Raw genomic sequence first — 15,656 nt, 5'->3', positions numbered from 1 at the left:
AAAGCATAATATTCCTCAGATTTCTTCAGACCTCACTAAAGAAATGTATGCACAGGAAAAACTGAAAATGTAGTATATTTTCACATGAAAATATGTGTCACATGAATCAGACAAATTTAAGAAGAATAAACAAATAACACCTAATAGAAACCTATATAGCTAAATAAAAATCAATTTATGTTTCTCTGGGAATTCCCTGACAATGCAGCGGTTAGGATGCTGTGCTTTCACTGCCAAGGGTTTGGGTTCAATCCCTGGTTAGGAAACTAAGATCCAAAATATATTTCTGTTTTTCTTATATTTCTCTCTAACAATGGTTTTCTCTGTGTATATTACCTATGCATCATTATTTTTTGAATTCCAGCTCCCTAAAGTACTAGGTATATGTCCTGATGTGGACCACATTGCTAAATGTTATTTATTTGACAAATAACTAAGTGCTTCCAATGGGTATTGTGCTGGGCACTAGGCCAGATCCTAGAAATTCCCAACCCCATAAACGGAAAAGAATCACCAAGCCACAGAGATTATATTCTGGTAGAGAAGAGATCAAAGTAAGAAACATGCAAATAAATGTAAAAAAATTTCCAATAAAAGATACCTCACAATGCACTTCCATGAAGAGCCATCTTGATCATCTTGTTCTTCTATGTACATTCTGACATTGTGATCTTGATCCAACTGGTACCAGTACATGAGGCCATCTTTGTCACGGCCAATTGGCTGGAGACGCATGGTATCGGCATCCTCCTCATTGATAATATTCTTGAATTTGAGATTGTCATCAAATTGACACTCACAGAGGTACTGGAAAATAGTCACAACATGATTTAAAATACCCCATAAATGTTTTTCCATCACAATAAATGTGTTATGTTCAACCATGAAACAGATTCAGGGATAAGAAGAGAAAGAGTATGTTTGTCCACCTTTTACTTTCCTCTCTCCTCTTTTGTACACTTATTTTACAATAAGCAATTTTAAAAGACAAATTTCTAATTTAACATACAATTTTAGTATTACATAAATTTATAGGTTTAACACAACCAGTGACCCCAAAATTAAATTATATTCTAAAACACTGAGTTTTTGTATTAAAGTCTCCCAAATTGGTTCATGGTATAAAATTTTCAATGACCTTCTCTTAAAGCTTTTAGATAAACTTTATTCTTGAAATGGCTGTCTATTTTTGAAAGCTTGAGACATACATAATTTTTACCAAAGGCAGTCTTACTGATAATTGCCTCTGGAGAATTTTCTTGGGGGAAAAAAAAAAAAAATCATACTGCCAGCACAAAAAAGTTAGTTTTAATAAAAACTATTTATTAAAATTTTTATATATGATTAGTGTATATAAGATTTCTTCCCTGAATCTTTGATTTAGTAAATCAGTGAAAGATTAACCACACTTTACCATATTTGTTAGCTATGATTTTGAAGGCTGCCAACAATGCATAAAATTAATCTAGGGTAACTGTTTGCCATTATCCCTACAGGCAGAGATCATTAAACCTAGATATAAGTGTGTATTGAAAAACAACAAAAAACAGTAATTTAAAGAAGAGTTTTATCACCAAAAAATAAATTAAAAAAAGAAAATTCTATTGTCCTTTTCCACTAACAATAAAAATGTCTACTTTCTAGTTGCTTCCCAATTCAACCAGAAGGAGTCAAAGTGATTTTTTAATTAAAATAATTTTAACAAATAATAAATTTATTACCTTTAAGAGTGCTAACTTGCATTCAACACTCATTTCAAGATAGCCTTTCTTCTCCATCTCCCATGCCCAGGTGCTATTAAACTCTTGGCATATCTGTCAAGAGAAAGTTAAGGTCTTAATACAGAAAAGCAATTTTTATTTACATTGGTAGTTTTGTTGTACAACTATGTTAACTGTTTTGTTAATACATAAAGGAAAAAGTTTATGCCAAACACAGTCCAATCCAATCACACTCTGAAATACCTACTATTTAAATATATCAAAAATGTCGACTACTACTACTGAATGATGACTGCATTCAAGATAAGCAGTGACCTCTGCAGCTGTCTCCTTCGCTCTCAAGAATTTTATGTACACTTTTGTGGCACAGTTTCCCAAATGCAAGTAATTATCTGATTCCACCTCTCCAAATAGCATAGTTCCTCCAGGACAAGGACAATAATTCATTTCTATGCGTAGACTAGAAGCAAGCTAAAAATAACATGCCAAATTGTAGACACATTTTTATTTGAGTAACTCTCCAACTCAAAGTCCTCCTAATTATGGGTAAAGATTTCACTGCTTGGCTTCTATAATGTGGCATTAACTTAAATTTCTAGGTTTCTCTTTCCACACAAACATTTCAAGCAAACCAGAGACAATTTAACAGTATGAAGAAAGAAGATCTGGATAAATTACACTTATCAGGAGAGATGCCATGGATTCTATGAGCCAGTTTCCTCAGCAATAAAAGGGGAGCAGTAGTAATATTGATCTTAAAGGTTGTGAAGTAGACATGAAAAATGATATAAAGTGCCTACAAACTTCACACTCTTTTTCCAATCCAAGAAGCAAAGAGTACAATGAAGGCCCAGGGAGAAGAACCAACAAAAGGCACAAGATTGTCTAGTTGGGAAACTGGCTAGAAAGGCTGGGAGGAGAAAAACAAAAAGGCAAGTGAGACTGCTTACATAACCATCTCAACTTAGGAATAAGACTAAGCTGGCCCTCCTGGGAGGGGTTACTCTTTTCCTCTCCAGTACCAGTGTCGTCGTCTTTTTTTTTTTTTAAACCAACTTGTGTAATAGAATCGCAGGAGATCATTGTTAGGATAGAAAAAATATAACCAAGCAGTAAAGCCAGGAACTCTATAGTGGAAGATCTTTAAAGGCAAAAAGGAAGAAAGAGCTCTCCATTCTCTGGAATACCATACTTTCTTTGACTGCTACAGCATTGTATTTTGCAGAGAAAAAATACTGAGACATACAGAGTGAAGGAAATTTTTCTAGAATACCACACAGGGCAGACCCTCAGGTGATGTAACAAAAGCTAAAAGTCAACATATGAACAGATACTTTGCGCCAAAGAGTAAATGGCCAAAAACCACAGCAGATGACCAATGACCTTAGTCATTAGGGAAATGTAACTCAAAATCACACTGCAAAACTACTTCATACATGTTAGGATAACTATAATCAAAAAGAAGGAAAATAGCAAATGATAGGAATGTAAACTAGTGCAGTCACTTTGTTAAAAAAAAAAAAAAAGGTTAGCAGTTCCTCAAAAAGTTAACACTGAGTTACCACATGACTTAGCAATTCCATTCCTTGGTATGTACATATACAAAAATGAAAATATATGCTATACAAATGTTCATCTTAATATTATTTATAATAGCCAAGGGTGGGATCAACCCAAATTTACATCAAGTGATGAATGAATAAAATAATATGTGGAATATAAACACAATGGAATTTTATGAATCCATGAAAAGGAATGAAGTATTGCTATACTGTACAACATGGATGAATATTAAAAACATGATGCTAGGTTAAAAAAAATCAGATATAAAAGGTCACAGATTTTGGAGTGCTTGTATATAGAATTTCCACAAAAGTCAAATCCATATAGACAAAATTGCTAGTGGGTAAGTAGAGGGAGGAACAGTTGATGCTAATGGGCTTCCTTTTAGAGTAACTTTAAAAATGCTCTACAGTTAAGACAGTGTTCTACTATTAAAGTAGCTCACATATTTGTGAATATGCTTAAAAAACTGAATTGCATATTTTTAAAAGGTGACTTTCACAGTATGTCAATAATATCTCAATCAAAAAAAAAAATTAGAGGGACAGTCCACAACACAGACTAAAGCTTACGACTTGGCTGAAGCATTTCTTGAGTGCTCTACTGTGTACCACACCCCTAAAATACTTTGAAGCCTAAAGCTGAGTGTGGGGAAGCTCAACTTCACCCAGAGGGGCTGAGAATGACACAGCTCCAAAGCATAGCCAACAACCTAGTTACCAATGCACAGTCAATGGCTCACGGCGTCACTGATACCAAATACAGCTGAAGAGCTATTGATTATCATTTACTGTGTGAAAGGGAAGGAGGGACAGAGTGAGGTAGAGAGAGAATTAAGATACAGGCCTCTGCATCTGCACTACTTAGCTTCAATTTACTGACCTTCATTTACAATGTTCAGGGTGTAAAACCTTCGCTGTGCTGATATTCAGAGATAAACATGCTATTCATTTTCAGTTTCTTTTTTTCTTTTTTTTAATATAAATTTACTTTAATTGAAGGCTTTACAATATTGTATTGGTTTTGCCATACATCAGTTTCTTTAAGCAATGCAGACTTACACTATGCTATTTGAAGACCTCCCCTCCAAAGGTCCCTCTTGGCCCCTCGAGGGCCCCTCAAGTCCCTCAAGGTCCCTCTTGGCCCCTCAAGACCCATTACTCAGATTTGCCCAAATAGCCATAACCTATTTTTACTACCTTCCCAGGGATGCAGTGGTGAAAAATACCCCTGCCACTGCAAGAGACACAAGAGTGTAGGTTTGATCCCCAGGGTGGGAAGATCCCTTGGAGTAGAAAATGGCAACCCACTCCAGTATTCATGCCTGGAAAATTCCATGGACACAGAAGTCTGGCAGGATACAGCCCATGGGGTCTCAAAGAGTGGGACAGGACTGAGCAACTGAGCACAGCACATTGTTACCACAAAGGAAATGCCGCAAATAAAAAAAGCACTATAAATGACACTTAAATAATTCTTATGCAGGACTACATAATCCCATCAGGGGTCAGCAAACTTCTAAGAGACAAAATAATTTAGGTTTTGTGACTACATGGCCTCTTTTTCAACTATTACACTCTGTTACAGTGCAAAAGCAGTCATGTTGCTAAGTCATGTTCAGAAGCTAAGTCATGTCTGACTCTGCAAATCCATGGACTGCAGCATGCCAGGCTTCCCTGTCCTTCACCATCTTCCAAAGTTAGCTTAAACTCATGTCCATTGAATCGGTGATTCAATGATCTCACCCTCTGTCATCTCCTTTCTCCTCCTGCCTTCAATCTTTCCCAGAATCAGGGTCTTTAACAATGAACTGTTTCTTTGCATTAAGTGGCCAAAGTATTGGAGCTTCAGCTTCAGTATCAGTCCTTCCAATGAATATTCAGGACTGATTTCCTTTAGGATGGACTGGTTGGATGTCCTTGCAGTCCAAGGGACTCTCAAGAGTCTTCTCCAACATCACAGTTTGAAAGCATCATTTCTTTGGTGCTCAGACTTCTTTATGGTCCAACTCTCACATGCTGCTGCTGCTGCTGCTAAGTCACTTCAGTCGTGTCCGACTCTGTGTGACCCCACAGACGGCAGCCCACCAGGCTCCCCTGTCCCTGGGATTCTCCAGGCAAGAACACTGGAGTGGGTTGCCATTTCCTTCTCCAATGCATGAAAGTGAAAAGTGAAAGTAAAGTCCCTCAGTCGTGTCCGACTCTTAGCGGCCCCATGGACTGCAGCCCACCAGGCTCCTCCATCCGTGGGATTTTCCAGGCAAGAGTACTGAAGCCGGGTGCCATTGCCTTCTGCGGTACATGACTACTGGATAAACCATAGCTTTGACTATATGAACCTCTGTCAGCAAAGTAATGTCTTTGTTTTTTAATATGCTGTCTAGGTTTGTCATAGCTTTCCTTCCAAGGTTCATTTCATGGCTGCAGTCACCATCTGCAGTGATTTTGGAACCCAAAAAATAAAGTCTGTCACTGTTTCCATTGTTTTCCCATCTATTTGCCATGAAGTGATGGGACCAGATGCCATGATCTTAGTTTTCTGAATGTTGAGTTTTAAGCCAGCTTTTTCACTCTCTTCTTTCACCCTCATTAAGAGGCTCTTTAGTTCCTCTTCACTTTGTGCCACTAGAGTGGTATCATCTGCATATCGGAAGCTGTTCATATTTCTCCTGGCCATATTAATTCCAGCTTGTGCTTCATCTAGCCTGGCATTTCCCATGATGTACTCTGCTTACATGTTAAATAAACAGGGTGACAATACACAGCTTTGACGTACTCCTTTCCCAATTTTGAACCAGTCCATTGTTTCATGGCTGGTTCTGACTGCTGCTTCTTGACCTGCATACAGATTTCTCAGGAGGCAGGTAAGGTGGTCTGGTATTTCCATTTCTTTAAGAATTTTCCACAGTTTGTTGTTATCCACACTGTCAGAAGTAGATGTTTTTCTGGAATTCTTTTGCTTTTTCTATGATCCAACAGATGCTGGCAATTTGATCTCTGGTTCCTCTGCCTTTTCTAAATTGAGCTTATCCATCTGGAAGTTCTCGGTTCATATACTGTTGAAGCCTAGCTTGAAGGATTTGAGCATAACCTTGCTAGCATGTAAAATGAGGGCAGCTGTGCAGCAGTTTTATCATTTAGCATTGCCCTTCTTTTCCAGTCCTGTGGCCACTGCTGAGTTTTCCAAATGTGTTGGCATGTTGACTGCAGCACTTCCACAGCATCATCTTTTAGGATTTGAAATAGCTCAGCTGGAATTCCATCACCTCCACTAGCTTAGTTTGTACTAATGCTTCCTAAGGCCCACTTGATGTCACATTCCAGGAAAAGCAATATTTTCTATAATACATAAATGAGTGAGCAATACCACTTTACAATACCACTTTATTTGTAAGGAAATTTGAATTTCATATAATTTCCATATGTCAACCATTCTCCCAACCATTTCAATACATGAAAACCATTCTTACTTCTCAAGCCACACATAAACAGGCAGCAAGGCGAGATTTGACACAGGGGCCACAGTTTGCCTAGAGGACCAGAAACTAGCTTTGTTTATTAGAGACCGTCTAGACAGTTATTCTTGGGGCCTTAAAGTAAAGGGATCCCTACTAGATTGGTAATCCACATAAATTACCCAGGTTTCATCTGATTCTAACCAAGCAGCCTATTTAATTTGGTTTTGCAAGCAATTCCTTTTTAGAGAATGTTCCAATATCCAAACCATCCACATTTATCACCATAAATTATCATTCCATAATACTGGTTTTAAGTTTGATTCTCTCTAAATGTGCTAATGAGTGATTATGTCTTGTTGTTTCCCCCTGTATAGTGCCTAAGGAACAGTCTTTCCGATACACACACAAAATCAGTGTTCCGTGCCTGCAAGGTTGAATGCCATTCAGCATGGGAGGTCTCTTGGCTGCCTGCCTGTTGTCATTCCAAAACTCCCTGTGTCTATTCTTCTTGATTTCTACAGAGAAAAAACAAGGTTGAGGATGGAAAATAAGGGGTAGGGGGTGTGGGGGGCATTTAAAAGTTCACAGCAGCTGAACATGTTTAAGAAAGGTGGTTTGACATGCCTATTCAGCAAAAACACAGACTTTATCTCAGTGAGATCATTAACATATTAATCTTAGACTCATATACACAATGGAAGCACCAATAATTCTTCTCTTTTTGGCAGTTTAGAAGGAAAGGTATTAAAAAGGAGGAAGGGTGTAGAAAAACCACAAAATTCTCAGCATGAACATCCAAATGTTGGCACTGAGAGACTAGACCACCACTTGAATGGCTTCTATCAGCCTAAAGGCACACCCCTGCTCTTTCATTGTTGTCTAGAAAACTCAAGGTTGCCAAAAGGATTTATTGTTTGTTCCAGCCAACATCTGATCAGATCCTGGAGGACCTCTAAACCTCTCTTTTTTTTCCTTTTTGTCACAACAGGCACTTGCAGGATCTTAGCTCCCTGACCAGGAATTGAACCTGCCCCATCCCAGTGACCACAACAAGTATTAACTACTGGACTGCCAAGGAATTCCCAACTACTTTTAAAACAAACAAACTTAAAATTGTAAATCTTTCCTCTAAACCTTTGAGAGATGTTATCTATACATTCTACAAGACAGGCGTGTCCTTCTCAAGGACCTGAAAGCCAATCCTTTTGTTATGTAATCATCAGACTGCAGAAGTTGCAGGCACAAAAGGCCTAATCAAGCTGACTTTGACCAACTCTCATAACTGGCTTTTGTGATTTTTTTATTTCCCTAACACAGCTCAACTCCTTTACTCTCTCATTACCATCTCCCCAACTCCCTCATCCTACCTTTAAAATACCAGCCACCTCTGGGCAAACTGAAATTGAGTTCAAGCTCCATCTACTAAAGTTAGTTATTGAATAAATCTGTCAGTACAGCCTTTAACCAGTGTTTGGTTTTGTTTATCTTTGATGAGGGAGTCCCTTAATATCATTCAGATGGAAATTTTTATTTTACAATTTAAAAACATGAAGTTTAAAGAGATTAATTTATCCAGTGATTCCACATTTACTGAGTACTTGTTCTATGGCAGGAACTAACCAAAGAGCTGGGACACCATGGTAAAGAAAACAACCAAACTGCCACCATGGAGCTTATATTCTAGGAGGTAGTCAAATGAGTGAATATAAGAAAATATCAAGTGGAGAGAAACGGTTTAGTGCTCAGGCAAGGCCTCATTCTAAAAAGCTGACATCTGACACAAAAAGTTGAGATATGACTGATAAATAAACATCAGCCATAAAAAGACTGGTAGAGGAGTGTTTCAGACAGAAGAAACAAGCTGGCACAAAGGTCTGACATATCTAAAAACAGAAAAAAGGATCACTGTGTACGAAGCAGAATAAGGGGGAGAACAGAAAAAGAAAAGGAAACCAAAGGCCAGACGATGTAAGGCACGGTAAGAAATTAAAATCTAATTTCAAATGCGATGGGAAGATTTTTTACATTTTGGGGAGTGGGTAGTATAGCCAGTTCAGAATATTGTGTTAAATGCTGGAGAGGGTGTCGGGAAAAGAAAACCCTCCTACACTGCTGGTGGGACTGTGGCTTGTACAGCCACCATGAAAAACGTAAAGAGGTTCCTAAAAAAACCAAATATAGAGTTGCCATATGATCCGGCAATCCCACTCCTGGGCATCTATGCAGAGGAAATTCTAATTATAAAAGATGCACCCCTATGTGCACAGGAGCACTGTTTACAACAGCCAGGACAAGGAAGCAACTAAATGTCCATCGGCAAATTGATAAAGAATGTGGCATATATTATATATACAATACAATGGAATATCACTCACACATCAAAAAGAATAAAATGTCATTTTATTTTGTCATCCATCCATTTTATTGTCATCCAGCAACATGGATGGGCCCAGAGATTATCATACTAAGTGAAATTAGAAACAGAAAGACAAATACCATACGATACATCACTTATATGTGGAATCTAAAATTTGACAAAAAATGAAGTCATCTACAAAACAGAAAGAGACTCACAGACACAGAAAACAAACTTATGGTTACCAAAGCGGATAGCATGCATGCTCAGCCCTGTCCGACTCTCCAACCCCATGGACTGTAGCCTGTCCAGCTCCTTTGTCCATGGGATTTTCCAGGCAAGAATACTGGAGTAGCCATTTCCTTCTCTAAGGGATCTTTCTGACCCAGAGATGGAACCCATGTCTCCTGCATTGGCAGGCGGATTCTTTTTTTATAGATGAATATTCTTTTTTTTTAATTAATTGACTTTTTAGTTGAAGGATAATTGCTTTACAGAAATTGTGTTGGTTTCTGCCAAACATCGACATGAATCAGCTATAGGTACACATATGTCCCCTCCCTCTCATCTCCCTCCCCATCCCACCCCTCTGGGTTACAGAGCCCCTGTTTGAGTCCCCTGAGACACAGAGCAAATTGCCATAGGCTATCTATTTTACATATGGTAATGTAAGTTTCTGTGTTACTGTCTCCATACATCTCACCCTCTCCCTCCTCCCCTGGGCCCATGTCCCTAAGTCTGTTCTCTATGTCTGTGTAGCCACTTGGAAGCCCAAAGGGGTTAGCAGGTTAGCAGTTAATTTAATTAACTCCTAATTTAGGAGTTTGGGATTAGCAGATACAAACTACTATATATAAAATAACAGCAAGGTCCTACTGTGTATCACAGGAAAGTATATTCTATATCCTGCAATGGACCATAATATGAAGACTAAGATAACCAAAAGAATATGAAGACTATGGCTGAATCACTTTGTTACATGCCAGAAACAATACAAAACTATAACTCATCCATACTTTAATTAAAAAATAAAAAAGAAATACTATATTAGTTTTGGGTATATGCCAAGGAATGGGACTGCTGGATCATATGGTAGCTCGATTTTTAGTTTTGAAAGGAACCTCCTTACTGTTTCCCACAGTGGCTGCACCAATGTACACCCTGCCTGCTGCCCCCCTCCCCCACCACAGTGTAGGAGGGTTTTAATATGGTGAGATGATTTTTAATGGGGGAAACATTAGATCAGATATATGTTTCAAAAATGGCAGCTGTGTGTAAAATAGATTGTAGAGGGGAAAGAACAGAAACTACAAAACTTTTAACCCAAGAGACAATGACGACACGGACTATGGTGTAGTAGTGGGAACAGAAAGAAGCAAACAGCTGTATTTTGAAGGGAGAATTTTAAGGACTTTTGAAAGAACAGATGTGGAAGGTGACTGAAAAGGAAAATCAAAGGTGACATCTAAATTCCTTGACTTGAACAAATGGAAGGATAAAAGTGCTTTTAATGAAGGCATAAAGGAACACGTGAGGGAAAAGAGATGTCATACCTACAGAGTCTGAGGTACCTATTATATACATCTAAGAAATGTCCTTCTCAAATTTAGTGACTGAACTGAATCTGAGTCAAAACTGAAGCTATGACTCCTGGTTCAGATCTTTCCACTAATCCCATACAGTTTTCACTAAAACCTTTTCAAGTCTGAGTCAAGAAGAATTTTTTTGGCTGAGCTCTGAGAAGTCATCTTTTTATCCCTAGCGTGTGACAAAGCATAAGATACACAGCAGGTACAAAACAAATATCTGATGAATAAACAAAAGACATAGAAAAATGATGCTTTTACATTAATTTAAAAAATTATTATTTCAAATTATCCGTCAATAACTTCTGACTAGAATAGCAACAGCTAACATTTATTGTGTGTTTACCACATGCCAAGTACTATTCCAACCGCCTTAAAATATTAATTCAGTCAATTCTCATAAGTCTTTTCATGGCTGTACTATTATCCTTAGGAGGTTCTGTGCTTTAGCCAAGAAATAAGAGAAATAGGAATTAGTATCTCTAGTAATTTATAGTGAAATCAGTAATATATTTAAGACACCAATTAGGTCAGTTATCACCAACCATACTATGGACAAAGGCTAGATTGAGAATTAGAAATCATGTAGTTTTGTTATTACATTCAAATTAAACCTTACCAAATATCCCTGACCAAATATGTAAATATGTCCAACTATTTTATACATAATATTCTTTCCAGAGGACTAAATGAAACATTTACTGAGCACATTTAGTATTAGGAAAGCAAAGATGAATTAACAGTCTCTGCGCTGAGAAGTTCAGAATTCAGAGAAAGTCATGAAAACAAGTAATTAGAGGGGAGAAGCAGTCACTGAGTCATCTACAAACTGAGAAACTGGTATAGCCATGAACTACTATGAAAATAAAGGAGAGAAACCCTTCAGCCAAATGGAGGAAAGTGTGACACTTTTATTCAAGTGGTGACATTTATCTAGGACCTAAAGGATGAATGAGGCTTTATCAGAAAAGGAGGTAAATAAATAGTATTTCAAGAAGAAACAGAACAGAATATGATAACCAATGGGGATGTGAATATTTTGGTATGTTTTGTCGACGTGAAGGCAAATAAAAGAGCTCTTTATGCTGAGCCCTTCGAGTCCTAAATCATGAGTGCTGAGGGGTGGGAGTGGGAAGAGACAAGGCCGTGAAAGTAGGTCATTGCTCATAAATATGAGGACTCAACAAGCATTCAGAAGTACTGATGAAAAACAGTCCTGTTGCACGATGGCAAGATAGGAGGATAGAATCCAAGGTCAAGGAGACCCACTAAAGCCTGTTTTGCAATAACTCACAGAAAAGGTGATGAAGCTTGGCTTAACCCTGCGGAGGATACTCAAGAGAAGGCAGATTCAGATTGTACGTATCTTACAAAGCAACAAGCTTTATGCTTAATACATTATACAGTAAATGTTTTACTCTTTACAACAGACCTTTCACAAATATTATTTCATTTGGGGTAGATGGCCCATAAAGCTACAATATTTTTTAAAACAAAACAAAGTCTGATCATCTTTCTATTTTCTATAGTATCTCCCAAGTTCATGACCTTGCTGACAGTGGACACTAAATATTTACACTATCAGTAGTCCCTGATATAACTATAGAGTCAACTTATTATTTTGATGAGCTACCTGGGAATACTGCCTATAATAATGTATATTAAGAGTTATATATAGAATGGAAGATTCTTTCATTCCTTAAAATATATACTGGATATACTTCAATGGCAAGACTTCTCAAGCAACATGGTTTTAAAAATTAAAAGAATACCAAAATCCCAAGTGACTAGAGCACAGGCATGTATCAATTAATGGGTTTATTCCACAAAAAGGATAAAGTTCTTTATCAGTACTTTGCTGTATGTTAGACCCTGTGATTGACATCAGGATAAGTAAGATACTACAACTCTTACAAAAGGGACTCAGTTGGACAGGCAGCTGGAATCTGTTAACCTACAAATATGGCACATTTACACAGATCAAAAATTTGAGAAGCTAGTCTCAAAAGTAGTCTATTCTGAAGAGTAGTAAAAGGTATCTTGCAAGTATTTGGCAAAAATCCAGCAAGAAAAATCAAATCTCTATCATAGCTACTTTATACCCATAGATAAGAGTAACCATATACCTAAAATATACCCAAGTGGAAAGAGTATAATTGGTAAGTTCCTCTTTCTAAGAGATCTACTTTTTAATCAATAATCGAAATAGGAAGGGATATAAGGTTTTAGTATAAAATAGATTGAGATTCAAATCCAGGCTCTATCAACAGTGTGATCCTGTCGAGGTCAATCACCTCTCTCAATTTCAGGGTCTTCGTCTGTAAAATGGAGGTTATCTTGCTAATAAAAGAGATGAGATTAGGAAGATGTCTATCAGAGATCCTTATGGTGCCACAGCTACATATATAAATGCAAACCTGAAGACAGATCCAGAAAAACACAACAAGAACCAACTGGAACACAAGAAGAAAATAAAGAGAATTAAGAGCTGTTAGGAAGTAGACTAGGCTTCCTGGTGGCTCAGTGGTAAAGAATTCACCTGAAATGCATGAGCCATAGAAGATGTGGGTTCGATCCCTGGGTCGGGAAGATCCCCTGGAGGAGGGCATGGCAACCCACTCCAGTATTCTTGCCTGGAGAATCCCATGGACAGAGGAGCCTGGCAGGCTACAGTCCATAGAGCTGCAAAGATTCCAACACAACTGAAGCAACTTAGCAGCAGCAGGAAGTAGATCAGTGTTCTTCTAACTGTATATAAACATTGTTTCAAGATACTTTTGTTTCAAATATATTTAAAACACCCAATATTTAAATAAAATTATTGGTGACTGATTTAATTCTCTACTTTTATTTTCTGGGTAATTAATCCTATATATAGGCTTCCCTGGTAGCTCAGATGGTAAAGAATCTGCCTGCAATGTGGGAGACCTGAGTTCAATCCCTGAGTTGACAAGATCCTCTGGAGAAGGGAGAGCTACCCACTCCGACATTCTTGCCCAACCATGGACAGAGGAGCCTGGTGGGCTCCAGTCCACGGGGTCACAAAGAATTGAACATGACAGAGCAACTTTCACTTACAGGCTCCCCTGATGGCTCAGGGGTAAAGAATCTGTCTGCCAATGTAGGAGATGCAAGAGATGTGGGTTTGATTTGTGAGTGGGGAAGATCCCCTGGAGGAGGAAATGCCAACGCACTCCAGGCATTCCTGCCTTGGAAATCCTATGGACAGAGGAGCCTGGCTGGCTACAGTCCATGGGGTTGCAATAGTCAGACATGACTTAGCAACTAAACAACAAAACCTATATTATACTGATGGGCTGCCTTGTTAGGATCCAATATGAGAGTAAACATGTTGAAGGTAAGATTACTGCCAGATCTAGAGAATATTCTCTGACTGTTGCATTTTTATATATTGTGGAGCTATACATGAATTTAGTATGTAGAGAAATATTTTTGTATAAAAACAAAAATTCACCATTTTAGTCAATAAGTGTATAATTTAGTGGCATTAATCAATCACATTCACAATGTTGTATAATCATTGATACGTCTTACTTCCAAAAGTTTTTTTTATTATCCAGACAAAAACTCTTTCTTTTGGCCACACCACTTGGCTTGTGGGATATTAGTTCCCCAACCAGGGACTGAATCCAGGCCCTCCGCAGTAAAAGGGTGGAATCCCAATCACTGGATTGTCAGGGAATTCCCTTCAAACAGAAGATCTTTAAGCTTTAAGCAATTAACTCCCCATTCTCCTCCCACTCTGCAGCACCTCATAATCTCTAATCTACTTTAATATCAGTTGTTTTGTGTCTGGTTTCTTTTACTTAGCATAATGTTTGCAAGGACTGCCCATGTGCTAGCAAATAAAAGAAGTTCTTTCCTTTTTAAGTATGAAAAATATTGCATTGTATGAATGTATCACATTTTGTTTACTGATGGACATTTGGGTAGTGTCAACCTTTGGGCTATTATGAATTAAATTACAATAAATACTGGCATACAAGTGTATGTCTGAGGCTGTTTTTGGTTCTTCTGAGTATACAGCTAGGTGCAGAACTGATGGGTCACACAGCAGTTATATGTTTAGCTTTTTTTTTTTTTTTTGACCGTAAAGCATGGCACGTAGAACCTTCCTAACCAGGGATGGAACTCATGGCCCCTGTATTGGAAGCACAGAGTCTTAACAACTGGACCACCAGGAAAGCCCTGTTTAGCTTTTTAGTTCAGTTCAGTCGCTCAGTCGTGTCTGACTCTTTGCGACCCCATGAATCGCAGCACGCCAGGCCTCCCTGTCCATCACCAACTCCCAGAGTTCACTCAGACTCACGTCCATTGAGTCAGTGATGCCATCCAGCCATCTCATCCTCTGTCGTCCCCTTCTTCTCCTGCCCCCAATCCCTCCCAGCATCAGTCTTTTCCAATGAGTCAACTCTTTGCATGAGGTGGCCAAAGTACTGGAGTTTCAGCTTTAGCATCATTCCTTCCAAATTTAAGGATGGGCCAAATGGTTTTCCACATCAGCTGCACCATTCTGTATTCCCATCAGTTTTAGCATCTCCACAAACTCATCAATATTTATTATTTTTCTTTAAGAGTTACTCTATTAGGTATAAAGTAATACTGAGTTTCTGATTTTCATTTCATCCATGACTAATGATGTTGATTATCTTTTCATGTGCTAATTATTAATTGCTGCATATCTCTGAAGAAATGTCTACTTAAATATTTTGCACATTTTTTAAATTGGTTTGGTCTTTTTGTTGTTTTTAGGAATCCCTCTATAGTCTATATATTTTCTTATCAATCATACAATTTGCAAATTATTTTCTTCCATGATGTGCGTAGTCCTTTCACTTTCTTCATAACATTATTTGATGGACAACAGTTTTTCATTTTGATAAAGTCGAATTCATGTACTGTTTTTCTTCTTGCTTACATGCTTTTGGTGTCAAAATTTAAAACTCTATTCC

General features: G+C 37.9%; 1 protein-coding gene across 2 annotated transcripts in view; it reads right to left on the bottom strand.

The window, feature by feature from the left end:
• RSF1 (remodeling and spacing factor 1) overlaps positions 1-15,656 on the bottom strand; it is a 150,265-nt gene that overhangs the window by 66,027 nt on the left and 68,582 nt on the right. For both annotated transcript variants that reach the window (XM_061406153.1, XM_061406155.1), the window contains exons 3-4: positions 1,722-1,814; positions 602-807 (exon numbers count right to left, since the gene is read on the bottom strand). In XM_061406153.1, coding sequence (XP_061262137.1) covers positions 602-807; positions 1,722-1,814 — 299 coding nt within the window. The remainder of the gene's footprint in view (positions 1-601; positions 808-1,721; positions 1,815-15,656) is intronic.

The sequence above is a fragment of the Bos javanicus genome, chromosome 29 (genome assembly GCF_032452875.1).
Source record: "Bos javanicus breed banteng chromosome 29, ARS-OSU_banteng_1.0, whole genome shotgun sequence".
Classification (NCBI taxonomy): Eukaryota; Metazoa; Chordata; class Mammalia; order Artiodactyla; family Bovidae; genus Bos; species Bos javanicus.
This window is presented reverse-complemented; position numbering and strand designations above follow the sequence as displayed.